Genomic DNA, 17,903 nt, shown 5'->3' with positions numbered 1-17,903 from the left:
GGGATTACAGGCGTGCACCACCACGCCCAGCTTCAATTGCCATCTCAGTGCACCCTAGGGGCGGGGCCGGGCACAGCAGGCCCAGGGATCAAACCCTCAGCCCCTGTGCCTGTTTGCAGGGCTTTCATTTGCAGAGCTATTTGGCAGGCCCCATGCATCATTACACAAACTCTCCCTATATACAGTATCCCCATAGATTCATACACCTGTGCTATACATAGTTACACAACACACATTAACCCAGTCCCCACCAATAAACAAGTATGCCATGACACTCACACATTATACACAGTCATCCTCACCTACATATGCACACAACCACCAGCACCCACACCCCTACCCCTGCTGCTTGCCACTCCATACATCACACTCACACACAGACCACGTCCATACTGGTCCATGCAGACCATACAGACCCAACCTGTTTCCCCATACACACTCACACCCACACACACCCTCAATCAGTGCTTTCTACATCCAAATCCACATGTGTTCACCCTCGCCTCACACTTGCGCCTTGCTTTTTCTTTCCTGAAATGCTGAGGGCCTTTCCTCCACACTTTGGGTCTCCTCCAGCTCACAGCCTGCTCTCACAAGCTGCCCAACATGTGCAAATCCCATTCCTCACCGTCTCTTGCTCAGATCCTATCTTTAGCAAGGTGCCACAGTCCTTCTTGGAGACTGCAGATGATCAGTTACTTAGCACTTGGTACCTTGTTCTGCACCAACTTCACCTTCTCTCTGGAAATGTTCTCAAAAAAGCACTCTTGGCTCCAATTGAGTGTTCCACTTCTTCAGTTCCCACTTAGGAGCCACACTCCTGCAGGCCACTCCCTCATTGGACATTCGTTTTGGAAGTGTTTATCCATATGTTACCGTCCTCCTCGCTAATGTACTAGGATGTCAGAACTGACACTGTGGCCTAAGTCAATAAAGATCAGATACCAAAGTAAGCATGAGATTCACTGGGGTTTTCAAAGTAGCTAGTATCCTTTTTTTTTTTTTTTTTTTTTTTAACTTTTTAACTCCCTTGCCACATTCAAGAATATTAAATGACATGGGGCCGGGGAGATGGCTCAGTAGAATAAGCGCTTGCCTGGCAAGCTCAAGGGCCTGAGTTCAATCCCTGGTTCCGCAAAAAAAAAAAAAGAAAGAAAGAAAGAAAGAAAGAAAGAAAGAAAGAAAGAAAGAAAGAAAGTGGACTTTTCCGAGGACCAGGGCTGAGGGCGCCCGGTTTGTGGCTCCTCCTCCGCTCCTGACTCACCACTGTTCGCTCACGCCCAGGAACAAGTCTGTCAGGAAGCCCCGTTGCAGCCATGGCGCTTAAGGACACCGGGAAGACGCCTGTGCAGCCCAAGGTGGTGATCCACCAGATCCGATCACCCTCACCAGCCGCAGTGTGAAGCCGCTGGATAAGGAAGGTGTGTGCCGACCCCATCTGAGGCGCCAAGGAGAGCCTCAAGGTGAAGGGGCCCCTGCGCATACCCACCAAGACCTTGAGAACAGCGACGAGAAAAACGCCTTGTGGAGAGGGATCCAAGACGTGGGATCGCTTCCAGATGAGGATCCACAAGCTGCACATCGATCTGCACAGCCCTTCGGAGATCGTGAAGCAGATCATGTGCATCAGCATCAAGCCAGGAGTGGAGGTGGAGGTCACCATCGCTGATGCCTGAGCAGCTGTCCTAATAAAATGAGTACCGCTTGATGAAAGAAAGAAAGAAGAGAAGAAAGAAAGAAGAAAGAAGAAAGAAAGAAAGAAAGAAAGAAAGAAAGAAAGAAAGAAAGAAAGAAAGAAAGAAAGAAAGAAAGAAAGAAAATGGAGATGGAATGGGGTGTCTGTTGGACACCTGAGTCCTGAGGATGGAACCCAGGGCCCCATGCATGCTAAGCAAGTGTCCTACCACTCAGCTATACCCCAACTCAATGGGATTATGTAGGAAAGAACTGCAGTCTGTGAGCCTGGTCCCTGAGAGAGGTAGTGGAGTGACTTCAACAATCTCATATGCGGATCCAACGGTAAACTGTGACAAGAGGTTAACCTACACCCTGAAGATGGCATAAGCATTTGAAGAGGCTGGGTCAGAGCAAAAGGACATTGGAGGAGGTGGATGGGATGTGGGACAGAGGTTGATTGGGAGCCATCTAAACCTTTCCCAGAAGTGCCCTGTGTGCTCAGCACACTTCTATTTCCTGTTGAATTGCTTTCTAGTGTTTACGTGTCCCTGGAGTTCCACACATGATACTAGAGGGTCTAATCTGCCACAGGGGCTGTCCTGACTATGGGATGTGTTGGACCTGGATAACACAGAACCAGTATGGCCCAGATATCACCCCCACGGACCTCACGTGGCCATCCTACCAAGTGGACCTTTCATGTCCTCACTTGAGAAGAAAGTGTTAGAAAATGTTGAAAATAGTAGTAGCAATTTTAGTCAATAGAAGGCCTCAGTCTACACCAAATCACTTACCTGTTCCTGTCTTGTGCTGTTTGTCTTTGTTGGAGGAAGGACTCAACCCTCTAACAACCCACAAGATTTTGTCATTACCAGGAGTTAAATATAATCATAGAATTATCTTTGTTTTGTCACTTTTTGTGGTGTTGGGGGTTGAACCCAGGACCCATACAGAGTATTTTTAGCGAAGCAGAGTAAATATCTTAACAATGTCTCTTGGATAGTTAATGATATCCAGTCTAGGTGGTTTCCAAAGTTATTTTATTAATGTGTTGGACTGATTTTATGATGTTTTCAAGCACTTTGAACTTGGTAGATGTACACAAAGATTAAATAGACCTCCCTTATTATTAGGAACTTGGCCAGTGTGATAAAGGTATTGGACACCACTAAATTAACCAGGGTTTTATTTCAGAGTGCCTTTGGGTAGGGAGGGGTGTGTGTGTGTGTGTGTGTGTGCGCGCGCGCGCGCATGTGTTTGGGGTGAGGATGTGGAATCCTTAATGTGTAAGTTTACTGTTACTTGTGCAAATATAAACTTTGCCTATATTTTTTCAGTAACAGATAACTGAAACAGTACTTGATTTAACTTTTTTTTTTCCTTTTTGTAGTACAGAGGATCAAACTCAGAGTCTCTACCAGCCTGGACTACAAACTGATGTCAAAGCCAACCTGACCTATATAGTGAAACCCTGTCTCAAAAAGATAAAACACAGCAAAACAAAATCGGTCTCCAGGCACTCTACCAGCGAGCTAAATCTCTAGCTGCAGGAATTGTTGTTGTTGTTGCTCTCTTTAGTTTCCCTTCAGCTGACTACAGCTACTTTTACCTTACTAAATTTAAAACAAATTATGTTCTTTTGCAAAGCTGGGGATCAAGCCTAGGCCTCTTGCATGCTAGACACATTCCCTCCTTTGTCTTCTCTCCCCTAAGTAAACAGCCTATGGTAGCAGTGTGGTGACCTACGACACACATGCCGTAGGAGGCTGTTTGTACTTCTGAAAGCTCCAGAAGGTTTGCCATCAGCGGCCTAAAAGATTCATTAAAACAAACAAAAACAACACTGCCTAATAAAGGTAGATTTCAAATTGCAAGGATATTTTTCATCATAAACATTAGACTTTACCATTTGAAAACTGTACTTAAGAAGATTTTAAATGGATCTTTCAAATACATGGGCATCCATCTATCCATCCTCACTTCCAACGAGCAAGGCCCACTGAGTTAGCAGCTGCTCCCTGGAGGATGTCTGGTCAGAAGCCAGCAGCAGCATCACTGAATCACTGAGCTCTGCTCTGTGAGTTGGCAGTTCAGTGTGTGCAGGGAGGAAAGCAAACTTTTAAAAGAAATCAGCTGGTTGACGAGATGTTCCTTGATTAGGGGAAATGGGAATTTTATTTTTTATTTATTTATTTTCTGTATTTTAGGGAAGGGTCTCACTATTATATCAGACTCGTAGTGATTCTCCTGTTTACAGCCTCCCAAGTGCTAGGATTACAGGCTTGTGCCACCACGCTCAGTCTCAAAGTGGGGATTTTAATTAGAAAAAAGTTTCATAGGGGCCAGGGAGATGGCTCAGTACAATAAGCACTTCCCTGGCAAGTGCAAGGGCCTGAGGTCAATTCCCAGTTACACACACACACACACACACACACACACACACACACACACGTTTTATAGAAATAGGGGCCGGGGAGCTAGCCTAGTAGAATAAGCGTTTTCCTGGCAAGCGCAAGGGCCTGAGTTCAACCCCCAGTTCTGCCCCCCCCCCAAAAAAAAGAAGAAATAGGCAATCATGGCTGGCCAGATAGCTCAGCGGACTAATACACCTGCTTAGGCAGAGAGCAGGGGCAGGGGTTCGATCCCTGGCATCACAAGTCAAGCGGGCCCCACCCCTGGGCATGCTGAGAGGGCGATTAAGACTGGGCGTGTTGGTACACCCCTGTAATCCCAGCGTTTGGGAGGCTGAAAACAGGAGGATCACTACAAGTCCAATCTGTGTAGTGAGACCTTGTAGACCCTGTACTAAATACATAAATTAAATAGGCACTCATCAGGGCCACTGGAGGGCAGCAAGGCCTGCCATCAGGGAGGAGGCCAGTGCCGCAAGGCTGAGGCCAGGGCTGGGAGAGAAAGCTGCTGTGGAGCAAGTTACACTGGCAACTTTCAGTGTCAGAGCCCAAGTGCCGACGGGCTGATGACACTTATGTGTGAATCTGAACTGATAAATTTGCTAAACTCTAAGTACCAATAAAACAATCAATGACTCCTTTAAATACTAAAAACTATACTCTTAAAACAAACTATTCTGAATATTGTTACCATTTCTTACATTGTTTAGTGGCTAAAGCCAGTTTATATTCTATGACTTTACAAGATTTGAGTCGGGGATATAGCCCAATGGCACAAGCACCTACCTGGCAAGTACAAGGTCCTGAGTTTGATTCCCAACAACAAAATAAAAACAAAAATACCTAAAGATTTTGTGCTGAGTATTTATCTGTAGGTCAGGCTGACTTTCCCAGAAAAGGGTGGGCGGAGGAGCATTTAAAACATTTATTTTTTTTGTGTGTGTGTGTGTGTGTGTGTGTGTGTGTGTGTGTGTGTGTGTGGCCAGCTCAGCCCACCAGGGGGGCGGGGCTGGCTGGCATGTGGTGCTGGGGGATTGAACCGCAGTCCCTGTGCTTTGCCAAGCTTGTTCCAAGTAGGTGCTTTAGACCACTGAGCCATCTCGCCAGCCCCGGAGGAGCATTTAGAACATTTAAAAAAGATTTTTGATATGGAAAAGTATCATAGTGGGGGGGTACCAATAGAATCAGTAGAAGACAAAGTTGAAAGCCAAGCATGATGGTGCAGGTCTGCAATCCAAGGTATGTTAGAGGCTGAGACAAGAAAATCTCAAGGCCAGCCTGGGCTACCGAGTCCAAGGTCAGCCTACACTACTTTGTGGGACCCACTCTCAAAAAAAAAAAAGGTATAGCTTAGTGTGGCACTAGCATAGGTGAGATGTCAGGGTTAAATTCCCAGTACCCTCTCCTCAAAAAAAGTCATTCAAAAAAATTAATAAAATAACAGACAGAAAAACAGGAGAGAAAAAATAAAGTGGAAGGTAAGTACAGGAAGTCTAATATCTGCCTAGAAATTCCAGAGAAAAAAATTGTGTGTTAGGGAAAAAACAAAACACAGAAGGCAGTTGTTAAATAAATGGATTTCTCAGGACAACAGAATGTAAGGTTCAGTGTCAAGCACACAGGATGAAAATATACCCTTGCCAAGCAAGACACATAATCAGTGCCACCTGAAAAAAACAAAGATTCTAAGAGAAAAAAGAAAAGAAAAAAATTGGCCACATAGAACTGCTAGAAGAACACAGACTTAAGACTTATGGTATGTCTTATGGTATGTCCACAATACTAACCAAATACATAAAGACATTTCTTGGGTATGAAGGTCTCACTTTACCTGCCACATACATTTTATAGAGAATCTATAAAAGTATGCATACCACATAGAATAAAAAAGGGAACAGAGAACATGAAATCCAACCCAAGAGCAGAGAACCACCAGGATGGCCTATGAACCAGGCCCTGGGTCACCAGGTCAGCCTGGAGCAGGAGCCAGGGCTCCGAGTCCAGTAACAGCTCCTGACCAGAGGGGTCTCACATGGCTGAGACCAGAAACACGCTGTACTGTTAACACAAATAGTTTACATAGGAGCTTCATGACTTTCTGCAAATCGTTCTTAGCTTTTGTTTGCTAAAGCTAAAATGCAGAAATCTGGCAAATTTAAGGAATCCCACAGTTGTATGCTGATACACTCAAGGCTGATAATGTAGGGGCCTTGGGCCAACCAAATAGCTCAGCAGATTAAAGTGCCTGCAAGCAGGCACAGGGGCTGGAGGTTCAATCCCCAAGTCTGCCTTGCTGGCCTCACCCCTGGGCCATGCTGAGATGGTGACTGAGACTGGGTATGGTGGCATGCACCTGTAATCCCAGCACTTGGGAGACTGTAAACGGGAGAATCACTATGAGTCCCATCTAGTAGTGAGACCCTGAGCACCCTGCAGACCCTTCCCTAAAATACAGAAGAAAAAAAAAATGTAGGGGCCTTTCCAGTAGGTACGTTTTGCCACTTTTTGACTTACATATTTCAAGTAGTACTTTTTCAAATATGAAAAATTTCTGAATTTCAAAAACTGGAATTAAAAATGTGCTTAGGTAGCATGTAGATGTTTCGTGGAACTTATATAATTAAGTTTATATATAACATGTTTATATATAATAACATGTTTATATATAACTTGTTTTATAACAATTATAATATATAATTATGACATAACATATTGTTATATCTGTAATATATAAATATGCTTCCTGTAAGTTCTAAGAGTTTGTAACATAAGGATGGGAAGATAGCTCAGCAGTCTAAGCATCTGCTGGCAAGTGCAAGGTCCAGAGTTCAATCCCCAGTCCCATGTGCTGTGCTGGCCGCAAAACAGGGTGTGGTGGCACATGCCTGTAATCCCAGCACTGGGGAGGCTGAGACAGGAGGAGCACGAGTCTGAACTGCATAGCTAGACAATGTACCAAAAAAGTTTGTGATATTTGTTTTGGTGGTGGTGGTGGTGCTGAGGATGAAGCCAGGTAAGCACTCTACCACTGAGTTACATCCCTAGCTCTGGAAAATGCATACTGTGGGTAGCACAGTTTGAAAGTTATGAGCCAAGTACTTCTACGAGAAACTGCTTCCTATGCCACCAACCTAGCACTCCCACATCTAGTTGTCTGTTCACAAAGTAGACACATACACAGGCTGGGGGCATGTCCATTTTGTGTCAATCCACGTGTCCTCTGTAACCAGTATTTGGGAAAATATCTGGACAATTGAGAATCTCTGCTTCGGGAGACCCTGCCACTATAAAAAAAACTTAAAAAAAAAAATTACCAAACACCACTGTTATATCATTATTATTCTTTTTTGAGACAGGATTTCACCTTGCAGTGCAGGCTGGCCTTGAACTCACTTTGTAGCCCAGGCTGGCCTCAAATTCCAAATTCTCAGTGATCCTCCTGCTTTAGCCTCCCTCCCTAGTGCTGGGATTACAGATGTGTGCCACCATGCCCTGCTTCATTTAATTTTTTTAAATTTTTATTTGTGTGTGTGTGTGTGTGTGTGTGTCCAGCTCAGCCCACCAGGGGGCGGGGCTGGCTGGCATGTGGTGCTGGGGGATTGAACCGTGGTCCCTGTGCTTTGCTAAGCTTGTTCTAAGTAGGTGCTTTAGACCACTGAGCCATCTCACCAGCCCCTGCTTCATTTAATTTTTAAGGTCTATGATTCTACACCAAAAGTATTAATATTTTAACATTAATACATAGACCACAGGTCTATCAAAAATTTAAAACTTCTGTGACATTCCACTCAGAAGGCAGATAAACCACAAAGGTCTTTCCTGAGGAAGGTGCAAACGGAATGTGGAACACAAATTCTGAAGACAAGGAGGTTTAATCTCCTACTTTTCCCCAAATCGTTTTGGGTGAAGAATTGCTCACGTAACTTTCCAAATTATCTTGCTGAGATTTGCTACCATGATATAGGAGTGATGAACATTTGGCACTTAGCACGATGGCTGCACTAGCCCTATCCACCCTGTGGGACAGATAGGATGGGGCCTCAGCAGCACACGTCATTTATTAGAGAAATCACGCACATGCTTTTTGCCAGAACCCTCCAAGCCTTAACTTTTTTTTTTGGCACCGGGGAGCAAACTCAGGACTTTGTGTTTGCCAGACAGGCACTTATGCCTCTGGCCTTTCTCTCTATCCCCTAACAACTTCTAAATAGCTAAAATCCAATGAAAGCATATAGGCATCATACCCAGAATTATAAACACACCCTGTTCACAAGTCTTTAGTTTCACTATATTACTTTTTTATTTTAGGGGTCTAGAGGGTGTTCAGGGTCTCACTACTAGATCAGATTGGTTGTGATCCGCCTATTTACAGCCTCCCAAGAGCTGGGATTACAGGCACACGCCACCACGCCCAGTCTCAATTGCCCTCTCAGTGTGCCCCGGGGGTGGGGCCGGCACAGCAGGTCTGGGGATCGAACTCCTAAACCCCTGAGTCTGCTTGCAGGTACTTTAATCCGCTGAGCTATTTAGCAGGCCCTGTAATAGTACTCTTAGGACAGTCAAGTACTGCTGTTAAAAACCAGCAGAGTAAACACAAAGGACATCTGCACAAGGCAGAGAATTCAGTTCTTAGACATAAAACTGGCTTTTAGGTCCAGATATTATCTAGTGTTTGATTCTAAGTATTATTCTGAAATTAGTTATACTCACCCAGTCTAGTATCTACTAGTAGTACTTAATGTAAAAACTAAAAACCTCAAACTATTTATTACCTGCTTCACTCCAACCTTGGCTAGTAGCATCATGAGACTGTGTATCCTAACAGTTCTGGGAAAACTTCTAGTTATAAGGGGACACCTTGCTATGGAGGTATTAAAGCTCAAAATGAACCTTGAATTAGATCCAGTGATGAATCAGATACTATGGTGGTTTTTTTTTTTTTTAATTTATGCATGTATGTGTGTGTGTGTGTGGCCAGCTCAGCTCAGCCCACCAGGGGGCAGGGCTGGCTGGCATGTGGTGCTCGGGGATTGAACCGCAGTCCCTCTGCTTTAGCTAAGCTTGTTTTAAATAGGTGCTTTAGACCACTGAGCCATCTCACCAGCCCTATGGTGGTTCTTAATAGTGGAAAAAATTTAAGGCAAGTGGTACCTCTAATAGAGCCAATCAAATATTAAAATGGCATGGTGCAAATGGTTCATAGCAAAACTTTTTTTTTCATCATATGGGTAAAACTACTCAGTTAAGAGAGAACAGATGTAGCTGGAGACCATAGTTAGGCTGCACGGAAGGAAGCAGTTCTCTTGAAGATCTGTAGGAGGAAAAGAACATCTGGCAACTCGTGGCTTGCACTTATCCCTAGCAAAGATAAATATTTCCACAAGAGATACAACTATAAGAAAGCTATGATGTCACTCTAAAAAGGTATCGAAGTCATGGAAAGGAAGCATCATATGCTGACTTAACAGCTATTTTTTAACCCAAGAATCTATTCATGTAAATACCACAGAAAATTCACCCCCTTTAAAAAAAGGTCATGCAGAAGTATTGGAGTAATAATAGAAATGCACACACCCAGAGCAAGCAAAAATACGGTTAAAAAAAATGCCAAACAATTTCACTACGAAATGCATGGATTTGCATGATTTAGTATTTATTTCGTATTACCCAGACTCAATTTCTCTGATAAATCTCTACTATAAATTTTTAGAATATCTATTTTTAAAAATTATCTTTTTAAGCCATACAATCTGTACTTGCATATCCAAATGTAAACTATTCTGCTTTGTACCATGAAGCAAAAATACTAAAAGATTAAAAATACAATTTTTTCAAATCTTAAGTTGCAGTCTAAAAAAATGATGTATCTCCTCAAATGTTTTGGACTAGAGCACTAACTTGTATTAACATAATCTGGATTTTCAGATGCAAATACAAGTCCATGGTTGGTCATAAAGAGCAATGAGGTTGCGAAGATTCTCACAAACTTGCTATCAAATCCCAAGTTAAATTACTTCCAGAACTTGGACCATAATATACAAAATGGCTTAAGTCTTCTTAGTTTTGACCCTGGAAATAAGACTCTAAAATTTGAAACTGTGCTTTTGATGTGCTTTACATGGACAAACTGACTTTACAATCAATATTCTGTAAGAGAGCAGGTAGTTCTAACACAGAAGAAACTGTGTAATGTGGAATAGGGGACGTCAGTGGCATGACTCCACTCTTGTTTATCCACACTGTAGCTTTCAGCCCTGCATTGAGACCTCCTTGTATATCAGTCTCCAGCGTGTCACCAACCATCACACAGTCCCCAGGCTGTACTCCAAGGAGATCACAACAGTGATAAAATATGGAAGGTGCTGGCTTCTCCTCCTTCTGCTCTCCGCCTACAACAATAGCGTCAAAGTAGGACTGACAGGCACAAGCCTCGATCTTTTCCCGCTGCGTCTGTCTGTCACCATTTGTTAACAAGAGCAGGCGGACCTCTTTGCGAAGTTCTGTGAGCATGGCTTTAACATCTTCTGCCAAGCTCATATGCTGCAGCCGTGTTGATTTCCACAAGAAATAACACTCCTCAGCTAATCTCCTGTTGTCCTTACCGCCTTTTGTTTCCTGGATTGCTTCTTCCCAGTGGGAAGTCCTTAGGTCTGTAATGCACATATTGTAAGGATGAAAGCATTCTTTGCTGAGTTTCACTTGAACTTTCTCACAGATAATTTCTGCTTCTTCTTTAGAGTGGTATTTTGATTGTAATAGCTTTATTACCTAAACAAAGGAAGATACCTCAATTAATGTACTTTGTAGCTAGGCATGGTGTAATTTCAACACTGAGAGGCTGAGGCAGGATTGCAAATTTGAGCCCAGCATGAGCAATTTAGCAAGACTTTATTGCAAAAAAGGGCCAGGGATGCCTCTCAATGTGTATGCACACACACACTCACACATGCACGCAAATACTTTATGTCTCCCCACCACCACCACCCCAGCGGAACTGGGGGTTGAATTAAGGCCTTTGCACTTGCCAGGCAAGCACTTATTCTACTAAGTTAATATACTTTCTGTACTTAACAACCATGCCCCAGGCCAGTAGCTCAGTAGAGTAAGTGCTTGCCTGACAAGCGCAGGATCCTGAGTTCAATCCCCGGTACCGCAAAAAAAAAAAAAAAAAAACCATGCCCCAAGAAGTTGTGGTCCTCTAGTAGCTGAGAAAGTCTGAAGGAGCTCCATCCCCAACTGCTGGCTTACTTTTAAAGGGACCATGATGAGGATCTCCCAACTTCTCTAATAACCAATAACTGGACACCTCTTTTTTTGATGGTTGCTTACGGTGAAAACCAGGACCTCTTCCATGCTAGCCAAGTTCTCTACCATGGAGTTATGCCCCAGTATATCACAGCAGGTACTTTTCAATCCCAGAAAACATGTCACCATCACATCCAAGAAACTGACTTTCCGTAGCTTGCAATGAGACAGGAAGTGCTAAGGGATGTAAGGAATAGGACAGGAGGGAAGGAATCTAATAAAGATGTGCTGTGAGCAGGCTACCAAAGTGTGAGCAGTAGAAGGGGGAAAGACACAGGATTTTCCCTACCAACCCCTTGGGTATGGTATGCATCCAACAGTTTTTGCCTCTTGTTAGTTACAGACTGCTTCTGGGGCAACATTTCAGCCTGTATGCATGAATGCTTCTATAGTCAAATAAAGCCTATAGCCAGAGAAGCCCATGGACCTGCACCATGAAGTCACTGGCAGTAATTCCTATGGCATGAGCGCAAAGTTTCTTCACAGGATGGCTGCAGATGGCCTCTCTAGCCTCATCTGGGCACCTTCCCTGACACGCCTTCCACAGGGTCTGCTGTTAAAGTGAAGGGTCCCATAAGTAAAACTGTGTAACCCTAAATGAAGGGGTGTGGGTGATAAGTGATATTCTACTCACAGCAGTTTAATTTACCTACTGAGAAAGGAAGAGATTAAACATACACATTTTCTTCCCTCAGAGTTTAAGAATTCCTTATAACAAAGAAAAAAGAATTATTTTTAACATTCTTTACTAGAAGTCATGCTAGCTCAAGAAAAATGTACTGGCCCTAAGAGGGTTTTTTTTTTTTTTTTTTTCCTTTTAAAAATTAATTATTTATTTAGTACAGGGTCTCACTATGCAGCTTGGACTTGTAATGATCCTCCTGGCTCAGCCTCCCCAGCACTGGGATTACAGGTGTGCGCCACCACATCCAGTTTCTGGTTTTTTTTTTAAGAATGAAAATTATTTTATTTCTTTATTTTTACTATAATTTTATTTTGAAGAGCAAAAACAAGGGCAAGAAAAGCAAAAACAAAGACAGCACATCCAGTTTCAATGCTGGCTTGGCATGCCTGGAGTGGGGATCGAACCAGGATTCTCACGCTTGCCCAGCAGGCACTTAGACCACTGAGCTATCTCCCCAGCCCCAGCCTTAAGGTGAAGATAAAAACACTGAAAAAGTTTTGCTTTGCAAAGTTAAATTTTAATGAACATAGCAAGGTTTTCCAATCTCTGTGGCTGTGTCTTTTCTAGAAACAGCTATTAAATCGCATTTTTTGGTATGGGGTACTACTGCAGACTGAAATCAACGTCTCACACTGAGCTACATTCCTGGCCTTTTTTTATTATTTTGAGATTGGGCCTTGCTAAATTGTCCAGACTGGGCTTGGATTTGTGATCCTCCTGGCCCAGTCTTCTAAGTAGCTGGATTACAGGCATGAGCACTGCACTTGGCATGCATTTTGGTAATATCAACAACTTTAGGGGAAAAAAAAAATTCCAGTCAGTCACATGGTAGCTCACATAGAAATAATACCTAAATTGAATCAATATACATTATTACAAACTTTCCCAGCCCCTGCATCAAGATTTGAGGGTTTGTTTTGGTTTTTGTTCTTTTTTTTACCAGGAATTGAACTCAGGTCCTTGCACTTGCCTGGCAGGCGCTTAAGCTGCAGAGCTATCTCCCCAGCCTCCCCTGCATCAAGAGAATAAGAAGTTTCCAACTTGGAAGCAGGAGGACATGGAGTAAGGCAGGCTTGAAAATGAAAAAACATTCTGACACCATGAGCGCACAGGGTACCTGTAGGCCTCAAAAGACTTCCTACTATGGTAGAGAGGAAGTATTAATTTCAAAGGTGCTTTCGGCATATATACCAAAAAAAAAAAAAAAAAGAAAGAAACACTATCTTCTATTTCCTAATCATAGAACTAAAGTTACTGTCAAAAATATTTGTTTAGCTACATTAATTTTAAAGGATTTTTCAAGAGCTAGTTTGGGAGCCACATATTACCTAGTAACACTTTATGTATTTTCTCAATAATGATCATTCAGATGTGAAGGGGCTGAATTAAGTATGTGAGTAACTGCACACAGCCCAGCAACAAAAGCAGCCCTTCTGTTCTTTCTCTAGTTCAGGTTTTTGCTCACATACTTGAGGCAAAATTTGACGAGCCTATCTAAAAACTGCAGTTCCTTCCCCTGTCTACTTTTTCTAACATACCTGAAAATATATTTAGGGCTGCCAAATAGCTCAGAGAATTAAAGAGCCTGCAAGCAGGAGCAGGGGCCAGGGTTCAATCCCCAGACCAGCCATGCCGGCCCTGCCCCCAGGGCAGGTTGAGATGGCAGTTGAGACTGGGCATGATAGGTACACTTGTAATCTCAGCTCTTGGGAGGCTGTAAACAGGCAGATCACGGAGTCCAGTAGCAAGAACCTGAACACCCTGTGGACCCTTCCCTAAAATATATATATATATATATATATATATATATATTATATTCACTTTCATCCCACTAAAATTCACAAATGTAGAACTCTTTTGCTTTGTTCAGAGAAAAACTAAGTATCTGAAGGATTCCTTTTGTGTACTGACATTGGAAGACAGACCTGAAGAGGGTGGAAATAACTTTCCCAGATGATCAAAAAATAATTAAAACTGATACACTGTCATGACTCCTTTCCAAGCTCAATGAGAAAGTTGATCCTGGGCCAGGGAGATAGCTCAGTGGACTAAGTGCTTGCCTGGCAAGCACAAGGTCCTGAGTTTGATCCCTGGTGCCACCAAAAAAAAAAAAAAAAAAAAAAAAGTTGATCCTTTCTACACTTCTCCACAGATAAATCACTAACATGTTACTTTATTTTACTTTTGTGTTCATTTTAATGAGAAAATAAAATAGCAATGAAACAGTTTCAAAGGTTAGTAGGCCAGTTACAATAATTAATACATTGCACATTGTCTTCATAGTGGTTATTCAGAGGACAAAATGCAGACATATCTTGTTTAAACAATATTAGTACAAACATTTCTTCTCATTGAATTAAGAAAAAGTAGCTGTATATCTATCCTAGTTTGTATATACATATTTTTTTTTTCACTACAAAATGGTCCTTTATTAACATGTTATTTTTGAGCAGAACAATTTTGACTGATGTGATACTCTGGTATGATAAAGTATCCGCATCATCTAATTCTGTTTATTTTACAGGCTACTTATAAAGAGTTGTGTTATGTTTTGTGTCTGGATGTCCCCCCAGAGCCTCATGCAGTCATGGGTAGGGGCAGGCTTTTCAGAGGCAGCTGTATCTACAGTTTGTGACTGGTTCATTGTCTAGTGCTGGGACTGGCGATGTAAGCGCTACACCCACCCTAGAGGTGGCCTGCATACAACATAAGGAAGGAAAAGAGGTTTTGCTCTTTCCTTTTGCTCATGTTGCTTTTGGTATCTTCAGCCACCATGCACAGCTGCTTCTCTGCCATGTGCCGCGCTGCCTTAGAGCCAGCTGATCTGGACTGAAACCTCTACAAAATGTGAGCTAAATAAACTTTTCCTCCTTTAACTCTGGGAATTGGGTATTTTGTCCCAGCAACAAGATATGCAGGGCCAGAGAGATAGCTCAGGAGAATAAGCGTTTGCCTGGCAAGCACAAGGGCCTGAGTTCAATCCCCAGTTCCAGGAAAAAAACAAAACGAACAAACAAACCCCACCCCACACACACAAGATATGCAACTAAGACAAAGTGGTAATAAACTATGACTGGAGATCAGATTTTTGCCCACCAGCCCAGTATTCATTCAATACTTGCTATGAGTCAAAGAAGATAAAACAGCATATTCCCTCCAAGAAGCTCATCTTTTAGTTACAGGCAAATTAATAACACTCTTTGATGTTATATTTAGAGATCTTAACAACAAAGTGTGGTACTAACATAAGTGAGGGTGCAAAGACTGGGGAGAAATACAGTCTTTCAGTTAGAATCTCACTGTTGCCTAGGTAGGTCTTGAATTTCTGGGCTCATATGATCCTGTGATCCTCTTGCCTCAACCTCCCAAGTGAACAATTGTTCTAGAAGTCATCCTGTGGCAAAAATGTGTAGGATGAATTGGACCTGGTCTCACTGGAGAAAAGACCACAGCAACCAACAGTCTAGTTGAGAGATGAGCCCAGATGAAATTCAGACAAGAGAAAGGGGGATATACCATGGCAGGGTGAGGCAGGGAGTGGCAGCAAAGGGGGCTGCTGGTCTGATTCACTGAGTGAACACTGGATGTCACATACTTCCCATGCATTGTACTAAACCTACCTGACATTAATGAGAATATATTTAAATTTTATAATAAGGATTTCAGGACTAGAATAGAGGCACTTTTCATTAAGGCACTTTCAGCTAGATAGTGGGAGAACTATGACTCATTTAATGAGAAGTGAGGCATCAATAAAGGAGGTAAGACAGACTTAAAGAATGGGCACTGTCATTCAACGGTAGTGCAGTAGGCTACTATTGCAGTAGTGTGGGTTGTAACACACACACACACACACACACAGATTCACAATATATAGTGATCCTGGCACTCTAGAAGGCCTGAACGACCTGGAAAATCAATTTCATTCTAGTGGTGAAGGCAGATGATTCCTTGTAAAGATTCAGGAATAAAGAGGTGGGAGACATGGAGACAGTGGGTATAGATTTCTCCTGACCACATGGCTGCCAAGAGAGGCCACGTCTAACACAGGAAGGAGAGTCCAAGGAAGACATTTCTTCCAATTTGTTAAAAGCATAATACTGGGGGCCGGGGAGATGGCTCAGTGGAATAAGTGCTTCCGTGGCAAGCGCAAGGACCTGAGTTCAATCCCCGGTTCCACAAAAAAAAAAAAAAAAAAGGGCACAATACTGACGTGGCACACGCCTGTAATCCCAACACATGGGAGGCTGAGGCTGGAGGATCATTGCAAGTTCAAGGTTCAAAGCCAGACCGGGTGGGGGGGGGGCAGGCTGAACTGCATAGTGAAACTTTTATCTCAAAACAAAAACAAAAATAAATAAAAATAAATTTAAAAACCCAACATCAAGTAAGTATCTGACACAAACATGTATCCCGCGTGGAATGTGCCAAGAAAAAAAGGATGAAGGTGCAGAAGACCCAGGAAGCAAGCTGCACCGGTCGCTCAGGGTCGAGGACTGGCTTTGGAGAGTGGCTTTTCCGCCTCAGAATTCTTCCATCTCTCCTGGAAGCTGAAGGCGGACGAAAGGAAAGCGAAGGAGGCCTCCACGGCGCCCGCAGGAGCAGGAAGGGAAGCCCTCCGGGGGTCTGGGTCCCAGCAGCCGGGAGCAAGGCGCCTCGCCATGACAGATGCCACGTTCGGGGTCAAGAGCGCGCGGCTCTAGGCGAGTCCCACTGCCACGGACCCCGAGCCGCGGGCAGGGACAGCGGGAGGGACCCTGGGGCGAGGGTCCCCCTGGGGCAGGGTTCCGGGGCCGAGGGCCACGACCGAAAGCTCCGGACGACGCTCGGCGGGGCCAGGGCGCGGGGATGCGGGGACGCGGGAGCGCGCGTTACCTCTGACATGCCCCTACGGCTCGCCCCGGCCGTGTCGATGAGTGTGTTGTCCAGGTCGAAGAACACGGCTCTCACGCGGGTCAACCCCATGGCCCAAACGCCCGGCACGACCCACCGCGCCACTCGCGCAGGCGCGAGGCGGCCTGAGGGGAGGGGGCTGCGGAGGGCCCGCGAGGTCAGCTGACCCCGCCCAGCCAAGCGCCTCCGACACCCGCCGCCAGCGCCTCTCGCGAACTCCAGCCAGTTACCGCGTACCTGAGCGCCCAAGAACTGCGAGATCCCGCGAGACTCCGGCGGCTGGGGCCCAGCGCGCATGCGCAGGGCGGAGGGTTCGAATTACCGCCGCGGGGGTCAGCGGCTTCCGCCTTCCTGCGAGCCTTCGTTGGAGTCCCCGCTCTTAGAGTCGGCCGCGGTTCCCTCCCATGCCTAGGGGCGGACTCCAGTGGTGGTCTTCGGAGGTGGTCTTCGGAGTCGTCTTCAGGCCTCTCCGCGGTCCGTCCTCCCGGCCGCCTTGCCCTGGGCCTCACCGGTACGGAGCGCCCTGCGCCCGAGCCGAGGTTTGAGTTAATTTCCGGTGAGCTCGCGCGCCGGAAGTCCTAAACGCGAGTTCCCGCCCGCGCCTGGCTTGGGGCCGGCGCGCGGAGGGTAGCTAATTTTGCTGGACACGGATTATGTTTAAATTGGATAGGATTAATAACTTGGTTAATTATGTTATCCCTGTATTGTAAAAAAAAAAAAAAGTTTATTATTCCTTTACTCTATTTAAATTCTAAACATCTTGTAATTCTGCCTCTAAATACATTGTTTCTAAGTATTTTTAGGTAATTTTATCGAAGTATAATGTGACAAAAATAAGAAGCATAGCCCCAACCCTTTCCAGGAACCCAAGCATGCTACACGGGGCTCCATCCCACCTTTTTAATTTTTTGGTTTGAGACGGGATTTAGTTG

General features: G+C 44.2%; 1 protein-coding gene and 1 pseudogene across 2 annotated transcripts; one reads left to right on the top strand and one right to left on the bottom strand.

Annotated features, from left to right (window-relative positions):
- The first annotated feature begins 1,316 nt into the window (after nucleotides 1–1,316).
- LOC101583532 lies at nucleotides 1,317–1,676 on the top strand (annotated as a pseudogene).
- Nucleotides 1,677–10,172: 8,496 nt separating this feature from the next.
- Nucleotides 10,173–17,649, bottom strand: Nanp (N-acetylneuraminic acid phosphatase). 2 transcript variants are annotated; one of them, XM_023720193.1, is made up of 2 exons: nucleotides 17,209–17,649; nucleotides 10,173–10,856 (listed from the first exon to the last, which is right to left on the bottom strand). In XM_023720193.1, exons 1-2 carry the CDS (start codon nucleotides 17,266–17,268, stop codon nucleotides 10,203–10,205), a joined length of 714 nt encoding a protein of 237 aa, XP_023575961.1. In that variant the 5' UTR covers nucleotides 17,269–17,649; the 3' UTR covers nucleotides 10,173–10,202. The 2 variants fall into 2 exon arrangements, with proteins under 2 accessions (XP_023575961.1, XP_004635626.1); XM_004635569.2 differs by lacking the exon at nucleotides 17,209–17,649 and adding an exon at nucleotides 16,954–17,192.
- Between the last annotated feature and the right edge of the window lie 254 nt (nucleotides 17,650–17,903).

Source organism: Octodon degus, unplaced genomic scaffold (assembly GCF_000260255.1).
Source record: "Octodon degus isolate 3935 unplaced genomic scaffold, OctDeg1.0 scaffold00073, whole genome shotgun sequence".
Lineage (NCBI taxonomy): Eukaryota > Metazoa > Chordata > Mammalia > Rodentia > Octodontidae > Octodon > Octodon degus.
The sequence above is the reverse complement of the archived record's forward strand: the minus strand, read 5'-3'. Positions and strand labels throughout refer to the sequence as shown.

What these genes read in the sequence shown, in the direction of transcription:
- Nanp (XM_004635569.2), bottom strand. Translation starts at nt 17,043, where the DNA reads ATGGGGTTGACCCGCGTGAGAGCCGTGTTCTTCGACCTGGACAACACA. An exon ending in GCCGTAGGGGCATGTCAGAG is followed by an intron (nt 10,857 to 16,953) that starts GTAACGCGCGCT and finishes TCCTTTGTTTAG; the next exon opens with GTAATAAAGCTATTACAATC.